This window comes from Panthera uncia, chromosome X, assembly GCF_023721935.1.
Source record: "Panthera uncia isolate 11264 chromosome X, Puncia_PCG_1.0, whole genome shotgun sequence".
In the NCBI taxonomy this organism is placed as follows: Eukaryota; Metazoa; Chordata; class Mammalia; order Carnivora; family Felidae; genus Panthera; species Panthera uncia.
The window spans coordinates 46,344,228-46,370,827 of NC_064817.1; the positions used below are offsets into that span (position 1 = coordinate 46,344,228).

General features: G+C 36.6%; 1 protein-coding gene across 1 annotated transcript in view; it reads left to right on the forward strand.

The window, feature by feature from the left end:
• The first annotated feature begins 327 nt into the window (after nucleotides 1-327).
• The window catches only part of KLF8 (KLF transcription factor 8), a 49,912-nt gene continuing 23,639 nt past the window's right edge, over nucleotides 328-26,600 (forward strand). Inside the window, exons 1-2 of the mRNA XM_049644654.1 lie at nucleotides 328-399; nucleotides 24,383-24,947. Of these exons, the coding sequence (XP_049500611.1) occupies nucleotides 328-399; nucleotides 24,383-24,947 (637 nt within the window). The remainder of the gene's footprint in view (nucleotides 400-24,382; nucleotides 24,948-26,600) is intronic.

Genomic DNA, 26,600 nt, shown 5'->3' on the forward strand with positions numbered 1-26,600 from the left:
GGAACTCCTTAGAAGGAGAACTAGACCAGGAAGGGGGAAATTATGTCACTATGCCGATATCCTCCTTATGGATAGGGCTGGTTGGAGATATTGGATTCTCATGTATATAGGATTTTGGGGGGCGGGGGGCAGCCAATTCCATTTTGATGAGTAGAATATACAAATTAAAATGTTGTCCAAACACTGACTTCTCAATATCTAGTAAGTCTGAAAAGTAATGTTCATAGAATACAAACAGGTATAACCAAGGGTAAATGGCATACGGTATGCATGTAGAGGATTAGATATTATTCTAAAATTGTTTCCCTTGTCTTTTTTTTTCCAGATATGGATCAACTCATAAACAACTTGGGGGTCCAACTTAATTCAGAAAGTGGCTCAATGCATGTCCTCAAACAGGTCAGTTATCAGGAAAATGAGATGCTAATAATATTGAACCATAATAGCGCTGAGTACCTGGCAATCATTATAGAGCTAATGCTCATTTTTTTCCTACATGTTTTTTGTAGCGTGTTGAGGACTGAAAAGGGGTGAAGGAAGGGATATTTCTAGGAAGTACCTGAAAGCTTGGGTTTCATGTCTGAATAAAGAATAGATCTGACCTAAGAGAAATATAGCCCCTGGGATCAAGACTATAGGGGCAAGTTAGACACTTGGTAGACAACACCAACCATTTACCTAACACTGTTCCATATTTCAGGCACTCTGAAGATTAAATAAATTGTCTTACTTAATCTTCATAATAACTCTGTTGGATAGTGTATTAGTTAGGGTTCTCCAAAGAAACAAAACTAACAGAATATGTATGTCTCAATCTCTCCCTAGATGATAGATAGATAGATAGATAAATAGACAAATAGAGATATAGATAGAGGTATAAGTTAAAATACATATCTATATACAACTTATATCTAGCTAGCTCGCTAGCTATTTAGAGAGAGAGAGAGAGATTTTAATGAATTGGTTCACATGACTGTAGAATTCCAATGAGTTCAAAATTTAATAGGGGGTAGGTTGATAGGTTGGAAAGCCAGGGAAGAGTTGCAGTTCCAATGACAGTCTGCTGGTAGAGTTCTTTCCTGCTTGAAGGGGCTTAATCTTTGTCTATTAAGGCCTTCAAGTGATTGAATGAAGCCAACCCATATTATGGAGGTGGGTTGCTTAACTCAAAGTCGAGTGATCTAGGGGCGCCTGGGTGGCGCAGTCGGTTAAGCGTCCGACTTCAGCCAGGTCACGATCTCGCGGTCTGTGAGTTCGAGCCCCGCGTCAGGCTCTGGGCTGATGGCTCGGAGCCTGGAGCCTGTTTCCGATTCTGTGTCTCCCTCTCTCTCTGCCCCTCCCCCGTTCATGCTCTGTCTCTCTCTGTCCCAAAAATAAATAAATAAACGTTGAAAAAAAAATTAAAAAAAAAAAAGTCGAGTGATCTAAATGTTAATTTCACCCAAAGAATATCTTCACAAAAACATTCAGAATAATATATGATCAAATATATGATCACCGTGATCCAGCTAAATTGACACATAATTAACCATCATGGATAGGTTTTATCAATATTCCCATTTTACAGATAAGAAAATTGTGACGTTGGGCACTCCAAGGACAAGGATTGTTTTTCAACAGACAAGCATTCTGTTAGAATTGGAAGTCCCATTTTGCTCAGGGTTAAGTTGTAAAGTCACCCCATGAGTGAAACACAAATACAGTCAAAATTAACCTTGAAAAATCCCTTACATTGTCTCTAAAGTTGAGTGAGTATACAGTTTTGTATATCCAATAACTATCTGTTTCTTTATTTAAGTCACCAGATTAAGTATCTGGCTTACATTTAAGAGTCATATTTAAAAAAAAAAGTTTTCTTTCATTTTTTAATTTATTATTATTTTTTAATATGAAATTTATTGTCAAATTGGTTTCTGTACAACACCCAGTGCTCATCCCAACAGGTGCCCTCCTCAATGCCCATCACCCACTTTTTCCTCCCGCCCACCCCCCATCAACCCTCAGTGCATTCTAAGTTTTTAAGAGTCTCTTATGGTTTGGATACCTCCCCCTTTTTTTCCCCGTCCCCTCCCCTATGGTCTTCTGTTAAGTTTCTCAGGATCCACATAAGAGTGAAAACATATGATATCTGTCTTTCTCTATATGACTTATTTCACTTATTTCACTTATAACACTCTCCAGTTCCATCCACGTTGCTACAAAAGGCCATATTTCATTCTTTCTCATTGCCAAGTAGTATTCCATTGTGTATATAAACCACAACTTCTTTATCCATTCATCAGTTGATGGACATTTAGGCTCTTTCCATAATGTGGCTATTGTTAAAAGTGCTGCTATAAACATTGGGTACAAGTGCCCCTATGCATCAGCACTCCTGTATCCCTTGGATAAATTCCTAGCAGTGCTATTGCTGGGTCATAGGGTAGTTCTATTTTTAATTTTTTGAAGAACCTCCACACTGTTTTCCAGCATGGCCGCACCAGTTTGCATTCCCACCAACAGTGCAAGAAGTTTCCCTTTTGTCCACATCCTCTCCTGCATCTAGAGTCTCCTGATTTGCTCATTTTAGCCACTCTGACCTGTGTGAGGTGGTATCTCAGTATAGTTTTGATTTGTATTTCCTTGATGAGGAGTGACATTGAGCATCTTTTCATGTGCCTGTTGGCCATCTGGATGTCTTCTTTAGAAAACTGTTAGTAATGTCTTCTGCCCATTTCTTCACTGGATTATTTGTTTTTCGGGTGTGGAGTTTGGTGAGCTCTTTATAGATTTTGGATACTAGCCCTTGGTCCGATATGTCATTTGCAAATATCTTTTTCCATTCCTTCGGTTGCCTTTTAGTTATGTTGATTGTTTCCTTTGCAGTGCAAAAGCTTTTTATCTTCATGAGGTCCCAATAGTTTATTTTTGCTTTTAATTCCCTTTCCTTTGGAAATGTTTCAAGTAAGAAATTGCTGCGGCTGAGGGAAGAGAAGTTTTTTTCTGCTTTCTCCGCTAGGGTTTTGATGGTTTCCTGTCTCACATTCAGGTTCTTTATCCATTTTGAGTTTATTTTTGTGAATGGTGTAAGAAAGTGGTCTAGTTTCATCCTTCTGCATGTTGCTGTCCAGTTCTCCCAGCACCATTTGTTAAAGACACTGTCTTTTTTCCATTGGATATTCTTTCCTGCTTTGTCAAAGATGAGTTGGCCATACTTTTGTGTGTCACATTCAATGCAATCCCAATCAAAATTGCACCAGCATTCTTCTCAAAGCTAGAACAAGCAATCCTAAAATTTGTATGGAACCACAAAAGACCCCGAATAGCCAAAGTAATATTGGAGAAGAGGAACAAAGTGGGAGGCATCACAATCCCAGACTTTAGCCTGTACTACAAAGCTGTGATCAAGACAGCATGGTGTTGGCACAAAAACAGACACATAGAAGAATGGAATAGAATAGAGACTCCAGAATTGGACCCACAAAAAAAAGTTTTTAAACCATTAAATGGTTTTGCCTTTGGTGTACAATTGAATTTAAGTTACATGTGCATATGTGTGATACTCCTTTGTACTGTGTTAATACCAAACTTAATTTAAAATTTTGTTTACCTTTTAGCTGTTGCCATTTAGGGACTATTAGCACATCAACACTTGCTAATTGTTGGCAAAACATCTGCTGGTTGCTGGTGCTAAGTCATAATTAATACTAAAAGGAAGCTGAGTGTAAGTGTTAGATAAAAATCTATTGGGCATGTAATAAAAAGTATCCTCAGTGAAATGTTGTCAGGTATGCATAGCTATTTTATTATGAAATCTCAGCACACCTCAGTACAATTCCAAAAATATTTTCCATACATTGTTAAAGTATACTAATTTTCCAGAATTTGAAGGAACCTTGAAATTTGTTCAATGTATATAATATTCTGGATAGTAGATGATCTGAGAACTTTTTGTTTCTTGCCATTTCCAAGATATCTTGTTTTTAGTAAAGCTACGGTGCTTGTGGTTACATGACCACAGAACACTGGCCATATCCCAGGGAAAAAAGGGTCAGAACTTCTGTTCTATAAACTACAATGTTGGCAACATTTAGGTGGGCAGACACCTACTGGTTTGGCTCATTATATGATTTGTTTATGTCATGAGAGAGGATTAGTGGGTGGCTGTCTAGCTCAGTACATACATGCTGCTCTCCCTTCTTTGAATTCCTACATACCATACCATATAATGAATATATTTGGTTGTCACTATCCTTTGTTTATAGTTTCTGATTATTTCCTAGAAGTAGGATTTCTTGGACAAAGTATATGAGCAACTTTAGGGTTCATATTGTATCATACATGTCTCCATCATCCAATTTAATATTTATTAACATTTCACATGTATTCTCACATAATTGCATGCTCTCTCTCTTTCACTCACTCTCTCTCCATCCCTCTAACTCCCCGCGTCTTTCTCTCATTTCTTCCCTTTCAAAGTAATTTGCATCAAGAAACTTCGCCCATAAATAATTTAGCATGCATCACCTAAAATGACATTATCCTACATAACTACATCAACAATATTATACCCAAGTAATTAACAATATTTTAATAATATTATTTAATTGGGTCATATATTTCTAAAAGATCCTCAGTGACACCTTTTTCATACCTTTCTGCCTGGAATGTTCTTCAGTTAGCCTGTCTAATTAACCAAATTCCACACTTTTCTTAGGGCCCAAATTTCATTTCCATCTCTTCCATAAAGCTTTTACTGATAATTAATCTTACTAATCTCTAGTGCACTGGAATTCCTGGCATGCTAAATTATCTGTACCAGTTACTCATGTGGCTCTGTTCTCACCTAATTATCAACTGATTATATATCTTATTTTTATAGTGATATTTTTGTTTTCCAAAATTCAATTATGTATGTACCACTTATACAATTTCTGCCATATCCTTATTATGGATATTATTTACATACCTTTAGAAGATTAGTACAGCGACAAATAAATAAATACCTATACTGGTTCTGTCCTAAGCAATCTGGAGAATTCGGGTTTGATGTGGAGTATTGGTTTCCCAGGGTTGCTGCAAAAAATTGCCACCAGTTGGGTGGCTTAAAATAACATAAATGTATTTTCTCACAGTTCTAGAATCCAGAAGTCAAAAATTGTGTTATCACTAGGATCCTTTCCAAGGCTTTAGGGGATAATCTGTTTCTTGCCTCTTCCATCTTCTGGTGGATTCAGGTGTTCCTTGGCTTGCAGACTCAGCACTCCAGTGTCTACCTACATCTTCACATTGCTTTCTCCTGTGTGTGTCTCTGTGTGTCTTTGCTCTGTGTACCTATTTAAAGACAATTGTCATTGAATTTAGAGCTCACTCAAATAATCCGGGATAATCTCTTTTAAGATCCTTAGTTTAACTATATCTGCAAAGACTCTTTCCAAATAAGGTAATATTCATGGGTTCTAGGGATTAGGATGTAGACATATATTTGGGGGCAACATCATTCAGCCCACTACAGTGTATTATACATTTACATATATTTCTAATATATAGTAAGTAATGCAGTACACCAAACAATTGTAGAACTTTGAGAAAGAAAAAGTATTTCACCAAATTGTATTTTTAATTTTTTTTTAAATCTATTTACCTAAATTCAAGTTAGTTAACATACAGTGTAGTATTGGTTTCAGGAGTAGAATATAGTGATTCACCACTTACATATAACACCCAGTGCTCATCCCAACAAGTGCCCTACGTAATGCACAGCACGCATTTAGCCCAACCTCCCACCCATCTCCCCTCCAGCAACCCTCAGTTTGTTCTCTGTGTTTAAGAGTCTCTTATGGGTTGCCCCCTCTCTCTTTTTATCTTATTTTTCCTTCCATTCTTCTGTGTTCATCTGTTGTGTTTCTTAAATTCCACATGTGATAGCAAGCATATGATATTTGCCTCTCTCGAACTTATTTCATTTATCATAATATACTCTATTTCAATCCACGTTGTTGCAAATGGAAAGATTTCATTCCTTTTGATCACTGAGTAATATTCCATTATATATATATATATATATATATATATATATATATATATATCACCTCTTCTTTCTCCATTCATCAGTTGAGGCATGTTGGGGTACTTTCCATAATTTTGTTATTGTTGATAGTGCTGCTCTAAACATTGGGGTGCATGTACTCCTCTGAATCAGCATTTTTGTATCCTTTGGATAAATACATAGTAGTGCAATTGCTGGATTGAAGAATAGTACTTTTTTTTTTTTTTGAGGAACCTCCATACTGTTTTCCAGAGTGACTGAACCATTTCACATTCCCACGAACAGTGCAAAAGGGTTCCCCTTTCTCTGTATCCTCACCAACATCTGTTGTTTCCTGAGTTGTTCATTCTAGCCATTCTGATAAGTGTGAAGTGGTATCTAATTGGGGTTTTGATTTGTATTTCTCTGATTATGAATGATGTTGAGCATCTTTTCATGTGTCTGCTAGCCATCTGGATGCCTTCTTTGAAAAGTGTCTGTTCATATCTATTCTGCCCATTGCTTCTCTGGATTATTTGCTATTTCGGTGTGAGTTTGATAAGTTCTTCATAGATTTTGGATACTGACCCTTTATTTTATATGTTATTTACAAATATCTCCTCCCATTCTATCAGTTGCCTTTTAGTTTTACTGATTGTTTCCTTCGCTGTGCAGTAGCCTTTTATCTTGATGAGGTCCCAATCATTAATTTTTGCTTTTATTTACCTTGCCTCTGGAGACATGTCTAGTAAGAAGCTGCTGCTGCCGAGATCAGAGAGGTTGCTGGCTGTGTTCTCCTATAGGATTTTAGTGGTTTCCTATCTCAAATTTAGGTCTTGCATCCATTTTGAATTTATTTTTGTGTATTGTGTAAGAAAGTGGTCCAGGTTTATTCTTCTGCATGTAGCTGTCCAGTTTTCCCATCACCATTTGCTGGAGATACTGTCTTTTACCCATGGGATACTCTTTCTTGTTTGTTGAAGATTAGACATTTGTGGGTCTATTTCTGAGTTTTCTATTCTGTTCCATTGATCTATGTGTCTGTTTTTGTGCTAGTACCATACTGTCTTGATGATTACAGCTTTGTGATACAGTTTCAAGTCCAGAATAGTGATGCCTCCAGCTTTGGTTTTCTTTTTCAACATTCAGGGTCTTTACTGATTCCATATAAGTTTGAGACTTGTTTGTTCTAGCTCTGTGAAGAACGTTGGTGTTATTTTGATAGGGATGGCATTGAATGTGTAGATTGCTTTGTGTAGTATTGACATTTTAACAATATTTGTTCTTCAAATCCATGTGTATGGAATGTTTTTCCATTGCTTTGTGTCTTCTTCAATTTCTTTCATAAGCTTCCTATAGTTTTCAGCATACTGATGTTTTACCTCTTTGGTTTGGTTTATTCCTAAGCATCTTATGGTTTTCGGTGCAATTGTAAATGGGATCAATTTTCTATAGTTTCATGCCAGGTAATAATTTTTCCATATTTTCAAGCTAGGTACTAATCAAATACCTAATGGGTTAATATAGCCACACATATACATACATACATACATACATACAAGCAACATAAATATGTACATATCTAACCTTATTTTGCTTGGATGCAGCTACTCTGCTTGATACTTTCTCTCAGTCCCTTAGGACTGCCTAGTTCATTAGTTTATACAAAATGAATAATTCTATCGTCTCATAGTGCTACATTTCCAGGTACTATTGAGATGGTGATGATGTAAAATTTGAAATCCCTCTAGGTTTAGGTTAGGTCTAACTGTTAATAATACCCAACTCCAACCACTTCTCCTTCCTCTAATACATATACACCTGAAATCCTTATTGGAGAAGGATTAAGGTTTCAGAAAGTTAAACTGACTCTTTGACTTAAACAGTGAATATGCACATATATTTCTGTATTTACATACTTGTGTACCCAGGCATGAAAATAATAAGTTTAAACATAGATTAAAGCTAGAAGGGACCTGTGTACATGAGCAGCTTTCCTCTTTCTGTTTAGGAGCCTGGGTTTTATCTTAACTACCATAAAAATACTCTTTCCTCTCTTTTCCATCTGTTGTGCTGTCTGGAGTATTTTATTTCATTTTATTTCTAGTCTTGCTTTCCCACTTTTAAGCTCTAAATCAGAGCTATTTTATTTATTTTTTATATTTAAATGTGTGAATTTGTGACAGTAAATTACACCTCAAGAAAACTGTTTCAAAATAGAAAAAGTATCATGCATCTACCCAGCATTTTTACTCCTAGGTATTCTGTTTTTGTTTTTTTTTTCACACAAAATGTCCATCGACTGATGGATGAATAAAGAACAAGTGGTAAATATATGTACACTGAAATATTACTCAGCCATAAAAAGAATGAAATCTTGCCATTTGCAATAATGTGGCTGGAGCTAGAGAGTATTATGCTAAGCGAAATGAGTCAGTCAGAGAAAGACACCATATGATTTCACTCATACGTGGAATGTAAGAAACAAAACAAATGATCATAGGGGGAAAAAAGAGAGGCAAACCAAGAAACAGACTCTTAATTACAAACCGATGGTTACCAGAGATGGTGGGGTGGTGGGTTAAATAAGTGATGGGGATTAAGGAGTGTACTTGTTGTGAGTGCACTGGGTATTGTATGGAAGTGTTGAATCACTAAATTCTATACCTGAAACTAATATTACACTGTATGTTAAAAAACTGGAATTTAATAAAATCTTGGAATTTTTTATATTAAAAATAAATAACTTAGTAAATCAGAGCTGTTTGAAACATTTGATTCCCCTGACCCTCGACCTCCCAGGGCATTTCTACCTATCTTCATCAAATTCTAAAGAGCATAAATATTTGGAAATTAACTAATTTTTTTCTGGATTTCTTTCTAGAATTGAGGGTGCCTTTATCCATCATCTTTGATGATATATCAATAAATAACTCTTTTTTTGTCAACTCAAATTGACTTCAAATCTGATTAAGATTATTCTGGACCTTTGAGAAGGACTGTGGAAATTAAACTTCTCTTTAAATTAACCCCATAAATGTCTGTGTTTTTTTTCATACTCAACTTTCTTCATAGACTCAGAAATTTGAGAAAGCTGCAGTCTGAAGTTTTAAAGTAGCAAATGGGTACAGTAGCTATTCTCTTTCTTTGAAAAATGATAGTGACTGATGACAGAACACTTAAAAACTGAAGCCATCACACAGTGTTGAATATGAAAAGAGGCTATTTAAAAAGAAAAATCTGATGGCACAGTTTTAAATTAATCCTCAGATGCACTATTAAAACTGTGATAATTATATTCATTTTTGTGGAATGGGGAGCCATCTTGAGACATGTCAGTGAGAATTTTTAAAAATCACCAAAACTCTAGGGCTGAAACTTCAGTTACTCCTTACACTATGTCTCTTTAGAAACTTTAAGTATGGTATGTCATACCAAGTATGGTATGGTATGTACAAGAAGAAGGTATGGCAATAGTGTTTGTTTTTTGTTTGTTTAACCATAGGTGTAGTTATATTAAAAATATAGAAGAAATTAGACTATATATTGGAATTATTATTAAAAGTGTTTGGCCATATAGAAAAGAGCATTCTCAGTCCACACAGAAATTATTCAATGTAGGGGTTTAGTCAATTGAGTGTCTGACTCTTGATTTCACCTCAGGTCGTGATCTTAGGGTTCATGGGTTCCAGCCCCATGTTGGGCTCTGTGCTGTCAGTACAGATTCTCTCTTTCCTTCTCTCACTCACATACGCTCTCTCTCCCTTTCAAAATATATAAATAAACTTAAAAAAAGAAATTATTCACTATAGTAATGTGTGGATATGAGATGCTTGTCCTATTATGCCTTCACATTACAAAGCAAGAAAAAGTAAGTTCAACCTTTAGACCTACTTTTGAGCATAGTTTTTCTTGAGGAAGCTTGCTTACAGAATAAAGCAATCACAAACTAGAAAATCCTTGCTACAGACTGGATTCACTTAGGCATGCCAGGTGCACTTGAAAATGATATATACAGAAGGAAATACATAATGATATGCTGTGAGGAAGTTACTGTTAAAACAGGAAAACCCAAACACCTGGACTTCCAACATTACATTTAGTCTTATAATGATGGCAGAGAGGGGTAATGATTGGAGTTTTATTGTGGAAATGATTTTTATTAAGAACTGAAGGTCACAGGGCAGGCTTAGCCTACAGAAGCACAACTCATGATGGGTGTTAAAAAAGGCCTTGCAATATCTTATCTCATCAGGACAAGAATAGTCTCTATGATATGAAAGCAACCTGAGTGTCCATTCATAAATGAAAGGGTGAGAAGATGTGGTACAGGGCCCCGCCCCATGCCTCCCACCATGGCGCCCCTCACGTCTCCACAGGGGGAAGTTACTTCCTGACTCTGAGCTCTCCCCTGGCTCGGGCAGCCAAGTGCAGTGATCATTCTCGATCCCAAAAGTGTCTCTACACCCCTTGGGGAGTGCGAAGAGTGCAGCGTCCTTGGAAGCCAGCTTTGAGCAAGGCACCTGACCTTCCAGGACCTCAGGAGGCACCTCAGAGAAACCCTGCCTCACCATCTGCTCGCGTCTCAGACATCTGTCTACATGGAATCTACAGACCTTCTTTCAGAAGAGGAATCGTAGGAGAACTATTGACTGTCTTCAAGCACTATCATGGCTGGATTTGTGTTTTAGGATAATCTCCTTGGCTCCTGTGTGGGGTAGATTCAGAAGATCCCATCGAAGCAGTACCACAAGACTGGCAGTGTTCAAGTAGCCCAGAGGCCACACCACCATGAGTCCTGCCCCTGGGAGAGGGGAAGATAAGGTACACACCAGTCTGACTGTGGCCTCAGCAGTGGGCTGGGGGCAGACATCAGGTCTGACTGCAACCCGCCCACCAAAACAAGTTACTCCAGACAGCACAGAGGAAGAGCTGTGCAGTTCTCTGCACTCCAGGGACTATCCAAAATGACAAAATGGAGGAATTCTCTCAAAAGAAACTCCAGGAAGTAGCGAATTGATCAAAAACGAACTGATCAAAAACGATTTAAGCAATAGAGCAGAAAATGAATTTAAAATAATAGTCATAAAATTAATCGCTGGGCTTGAGAAAAGTATAGAGGACAGCAGAGAATCTATTACTACAGAGATCAAGGGACTAAGAAACAGTCAGGAGGAGCTAAAAAATGCTATAAATGAACTGCAAAATAAAATGGAGATGACCACATCTCGGATTGAAGAGGCAGAGGAGAGAATACGTGAATTAGAAGGTAAAATTATGGGAAAAGAAGAAGCTGAGAAAGAGGGAGATAAAAAAAATTCAGGAGTATGAGGGGAGACTTAGAGAACTAAGTGACCTAATTAAGCGAAATAATGTACGCATAATTGGCATTCCAGGGGAGGAAGAGAGAGGGAAAGGTGCTGAAGGTATACTTGAAGAAATCATAGCTGAGAACTTCCCTGAACTGGGGAAGGAAAAAGGCACTGGAATCAAAGAGGCACAGAGAACTCCCTTTAGATGTAACATGAATTGATCTTCTGTATGACATATCATAGTGAAACTGGCAAATACAAGGATAAAGAGAGAATTCTGAAAGCAGCTAGGGATAAACATGTTCTAACATATAAAGGGAGACCAATGAGACTCATGACAGATCTGTCTACTGAAACTTGGCAGGCCAGAAAGGAATGGCAGGAGATCTTCAATGTGATGAACAGAAAAAAAAAATGCAGCTGAAAATCCTTTATACAGCAAGTCTGTCATTTACAATAGAAGGAGAGGTAAAGGGCTTCCCAAACAAACACTGAAGGAATTCATCACCACTAAACCAGCCCTACAAGAGATCCTAAGGGGGAATCCTGTGAGACAAAGTAACAGAGACATCACTGCAAGCATGAAACCTACGGACATCACAATGACTCTAAACCCATATCTTTCAATAATAACACTGAATTAAATGGACTAAATGCTCCAACCAAAAGACCAAAAGACATAGGGTATCAGAATGGATAAAAAAAACAAGACCCATCTATATGCTGTCTACAAGAGACTCATTTTAGACCTGAGGACACCTTCAGATTGAAAGTGAGGGGATGGAGAACTATCTATCATGCTACTGGAAGTCGAAAGAAAGTGGAGTACCCATACGTATATCAGACAAACTAGACTAAATTAAAGGCTGTAACAAGAGATGAAGAAGGGCATTATATAATCATTACAGGGTATATCCATCAGGAAGAGCTAAAAATTATAAATGTCTATGTGCTGAATATGGGAGGCCCCAAATATATAAAACAATTACTCACAAACATAAGCAACCTTATTGATAAGAATGTGGTAATTGCAGGGGACTTTAATACTCACAACATTGGATAGATCATCTAGACACAAGATCAATAAAGAAACAAGGGCCCTGAATGGTACACTGGATCAGATGGACTTGATAGATATATTTAGAACTCTGCATCCCAAAGCAACAGAAAATACGTTCTTCTCGAGTGTACATGGAACATTCTCCAAGATAGATCATGTACTGGGTCACAAAACAGCCCTTCATAAATATACAAGATTGAGATCATACCATGCATACTTTCAGACCACAAAATGATGAAGCTTGAAATCAACCACAAGAAAAAGTTTTGAAAACCTCCACAAGCATGGAGGCTAAAGAACACCCTACTAAAGAATGAATGGGTCAACCAGGCAATTAGAGAAGAAATTTAAAAAATATATGGAAACAAATGAAAATGAAAATACAACAATCCAAAGGCTTTCGGATGCAGCGAAGGCAGTCCTGAGAGGAAAATACATTGTAATCCAAGTCTATCTCAAAAAAAAAGAAAAATCCCAAATACAAAATCTAACAGCACACCTAAAGGAAATAGAAGCAGAACAGCAAAGACACCCCAAATCCAGCAAAAGAAGAGAAATAATAAATATCAGAATAGAAATAAACAATATAGAATCTAAAAAAAACTGTAGAGCAGATCAACGAAAGCAAGAGTTGGTTTTTTTGAAAAAATAAACAAAATTGACAAACCTCTAGCCAGGCTTCTCAAAAAGAAAAGGGAGAGGACCCAAATAGATAAAATCATGAAAATGGAATTATTACAGCCAATCCCTCAGAGATACAAACAATTATAAGGGAATACTCTGAAAAATTATATGCCAACAAACTGGACAACCTGGAAGAAATGGACAAATTCTTAAACACCCACATTCTTCCAAAACTCAAACAGGAAGAAATAGAAAGCTTTAACAGAACCATAACCAGTGAAGAATTGAATCACTTATCAAAAATTTCCCACCAAGTAAGAGTCCAGGACCAGATGGCTTCCCAGGGGAATTCTACCAGACGTTTAAAGCAGAGATAATACCTATCCTTCTCAAGCTATTCCAAAAAATAGAAAGGAAAGGAAAACTTCCAGACTCATTCTATGAGGCCAGGATTACTTTGATTCCTAAACCAGACAGACACCCGGTAAAAAAAGAGAACTACAGGCCAATATCCCTGATGAATACGGATGCAAAAATTCTCAATAAGATACTAGCAAATCGAATTCAACAGCATATAAAAAGAATTATTCACCATGATCAAGTGGGATTCATTCCTGGGATGCAGGGCTGGTTCAACATTCACAAATCAATCAATGTGGTACATCACATTAATAAAAGAAAAGATAAGAACCATATGATCCTATCAATTGATTCAGAAAAAGCAATTGCAAAATTCAGCATCCTTTCTTAATAAAAACCCTTGAGAAATTCGTGATAGAAGGAACATAGTTAAACATCATCAAAGCCATTTATGAGAAGACCACAGATAATATCATCCTCAATGGGGAAAAGCCGAGAGCTTTCCCCCTGAGATCAGGAACACGACAGGGATGTACACTCTCACCGCTGTTGTTTACATAGTGTTGGAATTCCTAGCATCAGCAATCAGACAACAAAAGGATATCAAAGGCATCAAAATTGGCAAAGATGAAGTCAAGCTTCCCCTTTTTGCAGATGACATGATATTATACATGGAAAATCCGATAGATTCCACCAAAAGTCTGCTAGAACTGATACATGAATTCATCAAAGTCTCAGGATACAAAATCAATGTACAGAAATCAGTTGCATTCTTATACACTAATAATGAAGCAACAGAAAGACAAATAAAGAAACTGATCCCATTCACAATTGCACCAAGAAGCATAAAATACCTAGGAATAAATCTAACCAAAGATGTAAAAGATCTGTATGCTGAAAACTATAGAAAGCTGATGAAGGAAATTGAAGAAAATATAAAGAAATGGAAAAATATTCCGTGCTCATGGATTGGAAGAATAAATATTGTCAAAATGTCAACACTACCCAAAGCTATCTACACATTCAATGCAATCCCAATCAAAATTGCACCAGCATTCTTCTCGAAGGTAGAACAAGCAAACCTAAAATTTGCATGGAACCAAAAAAGGTCCCGAATAGCCAAAGCAATTTTGAAGAAGACCAAAGCAAGAGGCATCACAATCCCAGACTTTAGCCTCTACTACAAAGCTGTAATCATCAAGACAGCATGGTATTGGCACAAAAACAGACACATAGACCAATGGAATAGAATAGAAACCCCAGAACTAGACCCACATAATTATGGCCAGGTAATCTTTGACAAAGCAGGAAGGAATATCCAATGGGAAAAAGACAGTCTCTTTAACAAATGGTGCTGGGAGAACTGGACAGCAACATGCAGAAGGATGAAACTAGACCACTTACTTACACCATTCACAAAAACAAACTCAAAATGGATAAAGGACCTGAATGTGAGACAGGAAACCATCAAAACCCTAGAGGAGAAAGCAGGGAAAAACTTCTCTTCCTTCAGCTGCAGCAATTTCTTATTTGACACATCCCCAAAGGGAAGGGAATTAAAAGCAAAAATGAACTGTTGGGACCTCATGAAGATAAAAAGATTCCGCACTGCAAAAGAAACAATCAACAAAACTAAAAGGTAACCAACAGAATGGGAAAAGATATTTACAAATGACATATTGGACAAAGGGCTAGTATACAAAATCTATAAAGAGCTCATCAAACTCCACACCCGAAAAACAAATAACCCAGTGAAGAAATGGGCAGAAAACATGAATAGACACTTCTCTAAAGAAGACATCCAGATGGCCAGCAGGCACACGAAAAGATGGTCAGCGTCCCTCCTCATCAGGGAAATACAAGTGAAAACCACACTCAGATATCACCTCATGCCAGTCAGAGTGGCTAAAATGAACATGTCAGGAGACTATAGATACTGGAGAGGATGTGTAGAAACAGGAACCCTCTTGCACTGTTGGTGGGAATGCAAACTGGTGCAGCCACTCTGGAAAACAGTGTGGAGGTTCCTCAAAAAATTAAAAATAGAGCTACCCTATGACCCAGTAGTAGCACTGCTAGGAATTTACCCAAAGGATACAGCCGTGCTGATGCATAGGGGCACTTGTACCCCAATGTTTATAGGAGCACTCTCAACAATAGCTACAGTATGGAAAGAGCCTAAATGTCCATCAACTGATGAATGGATAAAGAAATTTTGGTTTATATACACAATGGAATTTTACTTGGCAATGAGAAATATGGCCTTTTGTAGCAACATGGATGCAACTGGAGAGTGTTATGCTAAGTGAAAAAAGTCATACAGAGAAGAGCAGATTCCATATGTTTTCACTCCTATGTGGATCCTGAGAAACTTAACAGAAGACCATGGGGGAGGGGAAGCAAAAAAATGGTTAGATAGGCAGGGAGCTAAAACGTAAGAGACTCCTAAAAACTGAGAACAAACTGAGGGTTTATGGGGGGTGGGAGGGAGGGGTGGGTGGGTGATGGGTATTGAGGGCACCTGTTGGCATGAGCACTTGGTTTTGTATGGAAACCAATTTGATAATAAATTTCATAATAAAAAAATAATAAAAAATATGAAGATGTGGTACACACACACAGACACACACACACAGAGGAATATTATGCATCCACAAAAAAAGGATGAAGTCTTGCCATTTGCAACAACATGGATGAACCTAGAGGGTGTGGTGCCAAGTGTAATAACTCAGAGTGAGAAAAACAAATATTGTATTTCACTCATACGTGGAATCAAAAATAAACCGAATAAAAAAATGAATAAAAAGCAGAATCAGACCTGTAAATACAGAGAGCAAACTGATGGATTCCAGAGGTGAGTGGGGTAAGGGATGGGCAAAATTGATGAAGGGGAGTGGGAGATACAGGCTTCTAATTATGAAATAAGTAATTCATAAGAATAAAAGGCACAAGATAAGGAATATAGTCAATGATATTGGGATAGTGTTGTATGGTGACAGGTCATAGGTATACTTGTGAGCATAGCACAAACTTGTTGAATCACTATGTTGTACACTTGAAACTAATGTAACATTGTATGGCGACTATGCTCAAAAACCTTTAAAAAAAGAATAGTCTATATGTTCTTTAGTTTCTTTACTCTTATTGGTCAGTTTCCATTTTGGATTTTCCTGAATAATGTATTTTTCAATAAAATGAATAACTGTGGATTGAGTAACAGCTATCCTACTGTTCCTTAGAGATTCCTGGGGTTCTGCCTTTTAATCTGGGAAGAGAGATTGTCAGGTTAAGTGACAAGTGGGAAATGTAGATAAAAATAGCTCAAGTAGATTTGAAAGTTTCAGAGAATAAGGAAGTTTTAAATTCAATACAGTCATTCTTTACAATTTCCATCCCTTATCTCCCCCCACCCCACCCCAGTAAGATTCTACTGCCCTCCTTATCTGGATGAAATGAATCCACCTATGAGGGATAGATCACATTACACAAGTATGTGGAACAATAAATACAGAAAACAAACTGATAGTTGCCAGAGGAGAGGAGTGGGAAAATGGGCAAAATGGATGAAAGGGAGTGGGAGATACAGGCTTTTCATCATGTGATTAAAATGTATAGCATAGGGAATGTTGTCAATGTTATTATAATAGTGTCTTAGTGACAGATGGTAGCTACACTTGCACTGAGCATAAGATAATTTGTAGAAATGTTTAATCATTATGTTATACACCTGAAACTAATGTAATATTGTGGGTCGACTATACTGAAATAAAAATAGATTTAAAAGTATGTTAAATGATGGGGGAAATCACAGAAGTTAGGACTTACAGGAGTAGTTGGAAACAATACTTGGACCACAGACAAGGCCTCAGTTGGGGTCTGGGCTTATAAATCAGGAAACCAAGAGTATCATAGCACAGTAGAGGGAAAACACAGATGGGAGGCTGGGTAGATTCTGTAGATAAAGTACGGATATCTCTCGATGCCTACACTCACTCCCAGCATGCTCTGGGGGTTTTTTGAATAAAGTCAAACTCAGAGAACACTTCCTGTACTTAGCCCTCTATTTTCTGAGTTCAGACCTTTATTAACTCTCACCTAAATTTTTTAAAAATCATGACGGTGATGTTTTATCAAACCCCTTTTTAAAGATATGTGCTTTTATTTTTATTTATTTCTTTATTAATTTTTAACATACAGTGTTTTATTAGTTTTAGTACAATATACAATATAGTGATTCAACAATTCCTTACCAACACCCTGTGCTCATCATGACAAGTGCACTCCTTAATTCCCATCACCTATTTAACCCATCCCCCACACCATCCCTTCTTGTAACCATAAGTTTGTTCTCTATAATTAAGAGTCTGTTTCTTGATTTGTCTCGTTCTCTTTTTTTTTCTCTTTGTTTGTTGTGTTTCTTTAGTTCCACATATCAGTGAAATCATGTGGTATTTGTCTTTCTCTGACTGACTTATTTCACTTAGCATTAAACTTTCTAGCTCCTTCCATATTGATACAAATAAGAATATTTCATTCATTCTTTTTTGTGGCTGAATTATATATATATATATATATATATATATATATATATATATATATGACACCTCTTCTTTATCCATTCATCCGTCAATGGATATTTGGGCTGCTTCCACAATTTGGCTATTGTAAATAATATTGCTATATTCATCAGGATGCATGCATCCCTTTAAATTAATGTCTTTGTATTCCTTGGGGGTAAATACCCAGTATTGTGATTGCTAGATTATAGGGTAGTTCTATTTTTAATTTTTTTAGTAACCTCCATAATGTTTTCCACAGTGGCTGCATCAGTTTGCATTCTTTTCAACAGTGCACAAGTGTTCCTTTTTTGTCACATCTTCACTGACAACTGTTGTTTCTTGTGTTGTTGATTTTAGCCATTCTGACAGGTGTGAGGTGATATCTCATTACAGTTTTAATTTCCATTTCCCTGATGGTAAGTGATGTTGAGCATATTTGCATGTGTCTGTTGGCCGTCTGGATGTCTTCTTTGGAGAAATGTCTGTTCATGCATTCTGCCCAGTTTTCATTTGGATTATTTGTTCTTTGGGTGTTGAGTTTTTATAAATTATTTCTAGATTTTGGATATTAACTCTTTATCGGATATGTCATCTGCAAATACGTTCTTCCATTCCATAGTTTGCCTTTTAGTTTGGTTGAATATTTTCCTTGCTGTTCAGAAGCTTTTCATTTTGATTTAGTTCTAAAGGCTTATTTTTCTTTTGCTTCCCTTTTCTCAGGAGATATATCTAGAAAGAAGATTCTATGGCCTATGTCAAAGAAGTTACTGCCTGTGTTCTTCTATAGGATTTTTATGGTTTAAGGTCTCACATGTATGTCTTTAATCCAGTTTATATTAATTCCTTGTATGGTATAAGAAAGTGGTCCACTTTCATTCTTTTGCATGCTGCTGTCCAGTTTTCCCAACACCCCTTTGTTAAAGAGACTGCTTTTTCCCATTGGATATGCTTTCCTGCTTTGTCCACATTAATTGACCATATAGTTGTGGGTTCATGTCTGGGTTTCTGTATTGTTCTATTGATCTATGTATCTATTTTTGTGTCATTACCATATTGTTTTGATGACTACAGCTTTGTAACATAACTTGAAGTCTGGAATTGTGATGTCTTCAGCCTTGCTTTTATTTTTCAAGGTTACTTTGGCTATTCGGGGTCGTTTGTGCTTCCATATAAATTTTAGGATTGTTTGCTTTAGCTGAGTGAAAAATGCTGGTGGTATTTTGGTAGGGATTCCATTAAATGTGTAGATAGATTTAGGTAGTAAAGACATTTTAACAATATTTGTTCTTCCAATCCATGAACATGGAATGTTTTTCCATTTCTTTGTGTCATCTTCAATTACTTTCATCAGTTTTTTTTTTAATTATTATTTTCAGAGTACATGTCTTTTCCCTCTTTGGTTAGGTTTATTCCTAGGTATCTTTTTACTGTTAGCGCCATTGTATATGGCATTGTTTTCTTAATTTCTCTTTATGCTGCTTCAGTATTGGTGTATAAAATTGCAACAGATTTCTGTACATTTATTTTGTACCCTGTGAGTTTGCTGAATTTGTTTATCAGTTCTAGCAAAACTTTTGTTGGAGTCTTCAGGGTTTTCTGTGTATAGTATCATGTCATCTGCAAAAGTTTTACATCTTCCTTAATGATTTGGATGCCTTTTATTTCTTTTTGTCGTCTGATTGTTGTGGCTAGAACTTTCAATATTATGTTGAATAGAAGTGGTGGCAGTGGACATCCTTGTCTTGTTCCTGATCTTAGGGGACAATCTCTCAGTTTTTTTCCTATTGATGATGATGCTTGCTGTGGGTTCTTCATATATGGCCTTTATTATGTTGAGGTATGTTCCCTCTAAACCTACTTTGTTGAGGGTTTTTATCATGAATGTATATTGTACTTTGTAAGTGCTTTAATCCATCTATTGAAATGATCATATGGTTCTTATCCTTTCATTCATATATCACATTTATTGATCTGTAAATACCGAAACACACTTGCAACACAGAAATAAATTCCACTTGATTGTGGTTAATGACTTTTTTAATGCATTCTTGAATTCAGTTTGCTAGTATTTTGTTCAGGATTTTTGCATCTATTTTCATCAGGGATATTGGCATATAGTTCTCTTTTTTAGTGGTATATTTATCTGGTTTTGGTATCAGGGTAATGCTGACTTCATAGAATGAATTTGGAAGCTTTCCATCCTCTTCTATTTTTTTGGAATATTTTGAGAAGAATATGTATTAGCTCTTTAAATGTTTGGTAGAATTCACCTGTGAAGCCATTTGTTCCTGGACTTTTGTTTCTTGGGAGTTTTTTGAACACTAGTTGAATTTCTTTGCTGGTTATTGGTCTGTTCAAATTTCTGTTTCTTCCTGTTTCTGTCTTGGTAATTTATATGTTTCTAGGAATTTATACATTTCTCCAGGTTGTCCAATTTGTTGGCATACAATTTTTCATAATATTCTCTTACAATGGCTTATATTTCTGTGGTGTTATTTGTTATTTCTCCTCTATCAGTTTTGATTTTATTTATTTGAGTTTTCTATTTTTTCTTGATAAGTCTGGCTAGGGATTCAACTTTATTGATTTTTTTTCCAATAGCCATCTCCTGTTTCATTGAGCTGTTATGTTTTCCATGTCATTTATTTCTGCTTTAGTCTTTATTATTTCCTCCTTTATCCTGGTTTAGGTTTTTTTTTTTTCATTTTTTCTAGTTTCTTTATGTGAAAGGTTAGGTTGTTGATTTGATATTTTTCTTATTTCTTCAGGCAAGCCTGTATTGCTATAAACTTCTCTCTTAGAACTGATTTGCTGTATCCCAAAGGCTTTGGACTGTTCTGTTTTTCATTTTCATGTACGTTTTCATTTTTTTCTTTGATTTCATGGTTGGCATATTTATTGTTTAGTGGCATGTTATTTGATCTCCATGTATTGGTGTACTTTCAGATTTTTTTGTAGTTTTCTTCTATTTTCATAGCATTGTGGTCAGAAAAGTTGCATGGTATGACTTCATTGATCCTTGGACTTGTTGAAACTTGTTTTGTGACCTAGAGTTCTATTATGGATAATATTCCATGAGCACTTGAAAATAATGTGTATTCTGATGTCTTAGGATGGAATGTTCTGAATATATCTATTAAGTCCTGTTCCAGTGTGTCATTCAAAGCCATTTTTTTCTTGTTGATTTTCTGTTTAGATCATCTGTCCATTGATGTAAGTGTGCTGTTAAAATCCCCTACCATCATTGTATTATTATCAATTAGTTCCTTTATGTTTATTATTGTTTTATGTACATGGTTGTTTCTATGGGTGCATAAATATTTACAATTATTTTATGTTCTTTTTGGATTATCTTCTTTATTATTAATATGTCCTTTTTTGTCTCTTGTTACAGTCTGTGTTTTAAAATCTAGTTTTTCTGGGGTGCCTGGGTGGCTAGGTTGGTTAAGTGTCTGACTTCGGGTCAGTTCATGATCGTGTGGCTCATGAGTTTGAGCCCTGCATTGGGCTCTGTGCTGACAGCTCAGCTTTGGATTTTGTGTCTCCTTCTCTCCTTACACCTCCCTTGCCCACATTCTGTCTCTCTCTCTTGAAAATAAACATTTAAAAAATATATAAAGTCTATTTTTCCTAATATAAGTATTGCTACTGCAGCCTTTTCTTGACATGTATTTTCATGATAGATATTTCTCAGTCTTCTCACTTTCAATCTGCAGGGGGTCTTTAGGTCTAAAATTAGTCTCTTGTAGGCAGCATATAGACATATTTTTTTAAATCCATTCCATCACCCTATGCTTATTTTTCATTGGAGTGTTTAGTCCATTTACATTCAGAGTAATCATTGATAGATATGTATTTATTGTCATTGTATTATTTGTTATGTGATTATTTCTGAAGATTTTCTTTGATCCTTTCTTTCATGCTTTGATGAATTTCTTTAATAATATATTTGAATTTATTTCTCTCTATTCTTTGTATATGTATTTGTGATTTTTGATGTGTGGGTACCATTATTTGTATATAACTACTTCTGCATATAGCAGTCTATATTAAGTCGATGGTCATTTATGTTTGAACCCATTCTTTACTCCTCTCCTCCCCATGTTCAAGGTAAAAGTTGTCATATTTTAGATGTTTTCTTTCATGAGTTCCTTGACTTCTTGTTTACAGAAATAGTCATTTATACTGCTTTTGTGTTGCCTACCTTCAGATTGTCACTTACAATGCCCTGCCATGTAGTGTCCTGTTCCCCAGGGCCGGGCACTTCTGGGAGTATTCCCATTGTGTGCTGCATGTGCACTGTTGTTTTGCCCTGCCACTTTATCCTTCAGGCCAGTAACTCCAGAGGCTCTCTTTGCTTGTTGTGGACAATATTTGGCCTCTGGAATGAATGTGACACATTTTAACTAGGTATGCTCTGGTCTGCTTGTGAAATGAGAACTGTCACCTCCACGAATGGAACTGAGACACTGCAAATCTCCTGAGTTGGGGCACTGGGTATAAGCCACGGTTTGGGCCTGTATTCTAAGGTAGGGGGCATACAGTGCTGGGACTGAGGCAGAAAATACTGGGAGGTGGTGTTTTCTGGAACACAAAGAGGGGGGCTTGGTGTAAACAAGTTAGTGAGCATTGGTGCTGGGCTTGTTCCTACTGGTAGCCCTGTGCTCATGCCGAGAAGCATGGGTGGGAAATGGCTCCACCCAATTTCTTTGTTGCAAGAATGTCTCTCCATAGATGCTGCCTCTGTGGGATGCACTCTGAAATGAGCAAATAACCTCCCCATTCTATAACTCAGGTGCTCTTCAAATCACTGTTTCCATGCTGTATGTTCTTGGGTTGTTTGCTTGCTTTCTCTCTAAGAGCAGTACATTGCCATCTGGGCTGCATCCCAGCCAAGCCAACTGACTTTAAAACTCCAGGCTTTAAGCTCCCCCTATGTTAGTCTGTCTCTTGCTCTCCTGTGTGGTTGTGGCTCCCTCCCCACTGCAGCAGCCACAATCTGTTTCTGTCTTAAAACATGTCTCCACCCTTCCTCCCTTCTTCAATGTGGCCTCTTCTGTACCTTTAGTTGTGGAGTTTGTTCTGCCAGTCTTCAGGTCAATTTCTGGAATGTTTAGGATGATTTGATAATATTCTGGCTGTATTCATGGGATGAGGAGAGCCTAGGCTCCTCCTACTCCACTGTCATCTTCCAACAACCTATATCAAACCTATAAACATTAACAATAATTCTTTAATATCATCCAAAATCCAGCCAATATTCAAATTTTTACAATCATTTAATAAATGTCACCATTATTGTTCCTGTTGCTTTCTTTATGGTCCCTTTGAACGCAGTCTTATTCTTCCTTCAATCTATCCTTCATTGAGGAGCTAGTTAATTACCACCAAAATAGCTGTGCACTTGTAACTCCCCTCTTTGAAAGAATTATACTTTATCACCCAGCCTTTCTTTGAGTTCAACCTTCCATCATATTCCAAATGTAAAAAAAAAAAGAAAGGATAGTTTTATTCTGTGCAAAGGATGCATTATTGAACATCTCCCATAATTCAAAACCCCTATAAACCAAATCCAATTGTGAGAGAGAATGAGGTCTTATTTTATTAGCTGGATAAAGTAGCATCACTATCTCCAAGGCCATCTTCAAGAACCAGGGTGTTGCTTAGCAATGGCATAACAGTTCAAAATATCATTGACATTTACATTAATAGAATTTTTAGGAGGTTTTAAATTAGATTGAGGTTTTATGGGTTTTTACAAATATGTATTACCTATAAAGTGACCATTTAATTCATATTTTTTTTAATGTAGAAGTTTCACATTTTGGCTTTGCATATAATACAATTGACAATACTGCTTCATTATTCCCTAAAAATATTGTCTCTTGTTATATCTCTATAAACTCAAAACATCTCTCTTACTCATTTTCTGCCTAAATAATTCTTATTAATTCTCTAAGATCCATATATCATAGCTCTTCCTCCTTGAAGCCTTTTCTCATCTTGCCTAGAATGAATTTTTCCCTTTACTTTTTCTTAAATGCCTTGAATGTATATCTGCTGCATCACTTATGGTATGACTTATAAGCTATTCACATTACCCTATCATTATAGTTAGTATGTTAGTATACACTTTGTGGCTAGACCCTTACTCACATTTGCTGTCACTGAGCTTAGCACAGTACTTATGGTTGATATTCAGAAAATGTTGACTTTAAGTAATCTTTCAGGGTTATTATGAAGATTAAATGAAATAATTTGTATCAATTGCTTGATACAGTGCCTGGTACTAGTGTTTAGTAAAGTTTCCCTTCCTTTTTCCTCATACTCCTGCCTCATTTCTCTCAACTCCCTATATATGTGTCCATGAGAAGAAAATATAGATTTCTTGATTTCATTCTTCACATGACTTTTCAGGGTAATGAATATTTTGCACCTTTCATTTATTTATTTATTTTAGGTCACTGGCTCTGTTCATATCAGAGATCCTCCTAAGATAGAAGATAGAGGGAATATGACATCTCCACCATTCCCAGATGCCAGTCCCATGGAGAACCCAGCATTATTTAGTGACATCAAGATTGAGCCCCCAGAAGAACTTCTGGCTAATGATTTCAACCTGCCCCAGGTGGAACCAGTTGACCTCTCTTTTCACAAGCCCAAGGCTCATCTCCAGCCTGCCAGCATGCTGCAACCCCCAATATTCACTCCCAAGCCAAAGCCTGCTCTCCAGACACTTGTAGTGTCCACTTCAACATCTGACACAGGCACTTCAGCAAATATCCCTACTGTTCTGACTCCAAGGTCTATCCTGGCATCCTCTCAAGGAACTGGTGGCCAGCAGATCTTTCATGTGATTCACAGCATCCCTTCAGTCAGACTACCAAATAAGTTGGGTGGCCTAAAGACCATCCCAGTAGTGGTACAGTCACTTCCCATGGTGTATACTACTTTGCCTGCTGATGGGGGCCCTGCAGCCATTACAGTCCCACTCATTGGAGGAGATGGCAAAAATGCTGGATCAGGTAAGCATCAGTGTCCCCCTTTCTTGGGCCTCACCTTCCTCCATTTATTCTTTTAGAATTATTCTATCTTTTATTTAATTTCATCCCCTCCAATTATTCTTGCACACAGCTTCAAGAATAATTATTTGTAAACACTGTTTTTATCATGTCTCTTTAGTGCTTAATATAGTACAAATACTCTCTTGTTTCGTCCATGATTCTAAAATTGGGGTATGCATATATATTTTTTAATTTTTATTTATTATTTTTGAGAGAGTGGGGGAGGGGCAGAGAGAGGGGGACAGAAGATCTGAAGGGGGCTCCACACTCACAACAATGACCCTGATGTGGGGCTTGGACTCTCAAACTGTAAGATCATGACCTAAGCCCAAGTTGGATGCTCAACCAACTGAGCCACACAGGCACTCCTGGGGTATGCATATTTTTGAGGAAAATACTATGTATCTTTCTGTATTCTGTATGTTATTTGATAACAAGTAATTTAATCACATTTCATATTTTAAAAATATTATTTTATTAAAGAGAAAATGTACAAGTTTAATGACCTTTTATAATAAGACACAAATGTCAAAAATAGTTTTAACCTTATTAAGGAACACACTCGGATTTTCTAGCAAAATGCATTTATTTGTCTATGCCATTAAGAATGCTTTTGTGGAAAAGTTAAGAACATTTCTAGTGCTACATTTCTAGCCAGGCTTAGCACCTGTCTCTCCCAATACCATAACCATTCTCTTCCCTAACAGGAAAATAGTCTTCTTTGAAACATTAACATCTTCCCTGGGCTCTCCTTCATTTGGCATCTATCATCCTCCATTTTACTTTCTCATTTGCCTGTGTCACAAGCGTATGGGCATTCTTCTCAACTAAATTGCAAATTCCTGGAGAAGGAAACTATATTATTTCCTTTTGTGCATCTCTAGAGAACCCAACCTGGTGGTAGATAGTAGTTGTCTTGCAACAAATACTTTGATGAACAAACTTGAAAACCTGTATAGAAGAGAGTTCACATGCTGAAATCTTCCCTTTTTATTTAATTTAAAAAATAAGTTCAGAATTCAGAAAGGAGTAAATTAAGTCCTTCTTTCACCACTATTTCCCAGCCAATTCTCATCTCTGTAGATGTATCTATTTTAGTTTGTAATTGGAAGTGATCAAAGAAAATTATAGCCCCTGAGTGGTTCAAAATATTTAGCTTCACCACAGCTCTAGAATTATAATCAGTTTTCAATATTGTGCCTTAGGAAGGACATTGGGAAGTTGGAGTATAATCAGAAGAGAGAGTTAGGATGGTGAGAGATTTCAAACACATGTCAAAGGAGGAGTTGATAAATGTTTAGCATGAATTAAAAAACCAAAAGCAAGATATGTGGGTGGAAATTACTAAAAAACAGATCTTAGATCATTATAGGAAAAAACTTTCTAAGGGTTTTCTATCTTTGAAATTCAATGCCTTGTAATCATTCCATCACCAAATGTAGGAGACTGGAAAACAACATACTAAGCATCAAGTTGCTGAGACTCTGTAGTTGTGTTTTTTCTGATTTAAAATGCCATCACTACTTACAGTGGCTAATTGTTGTAATGGTAAGTGTTTATAACAGTCTTGTTTTTGAGATTCCTCTGAGAGGATTAATTAAAATTTTGGTATCA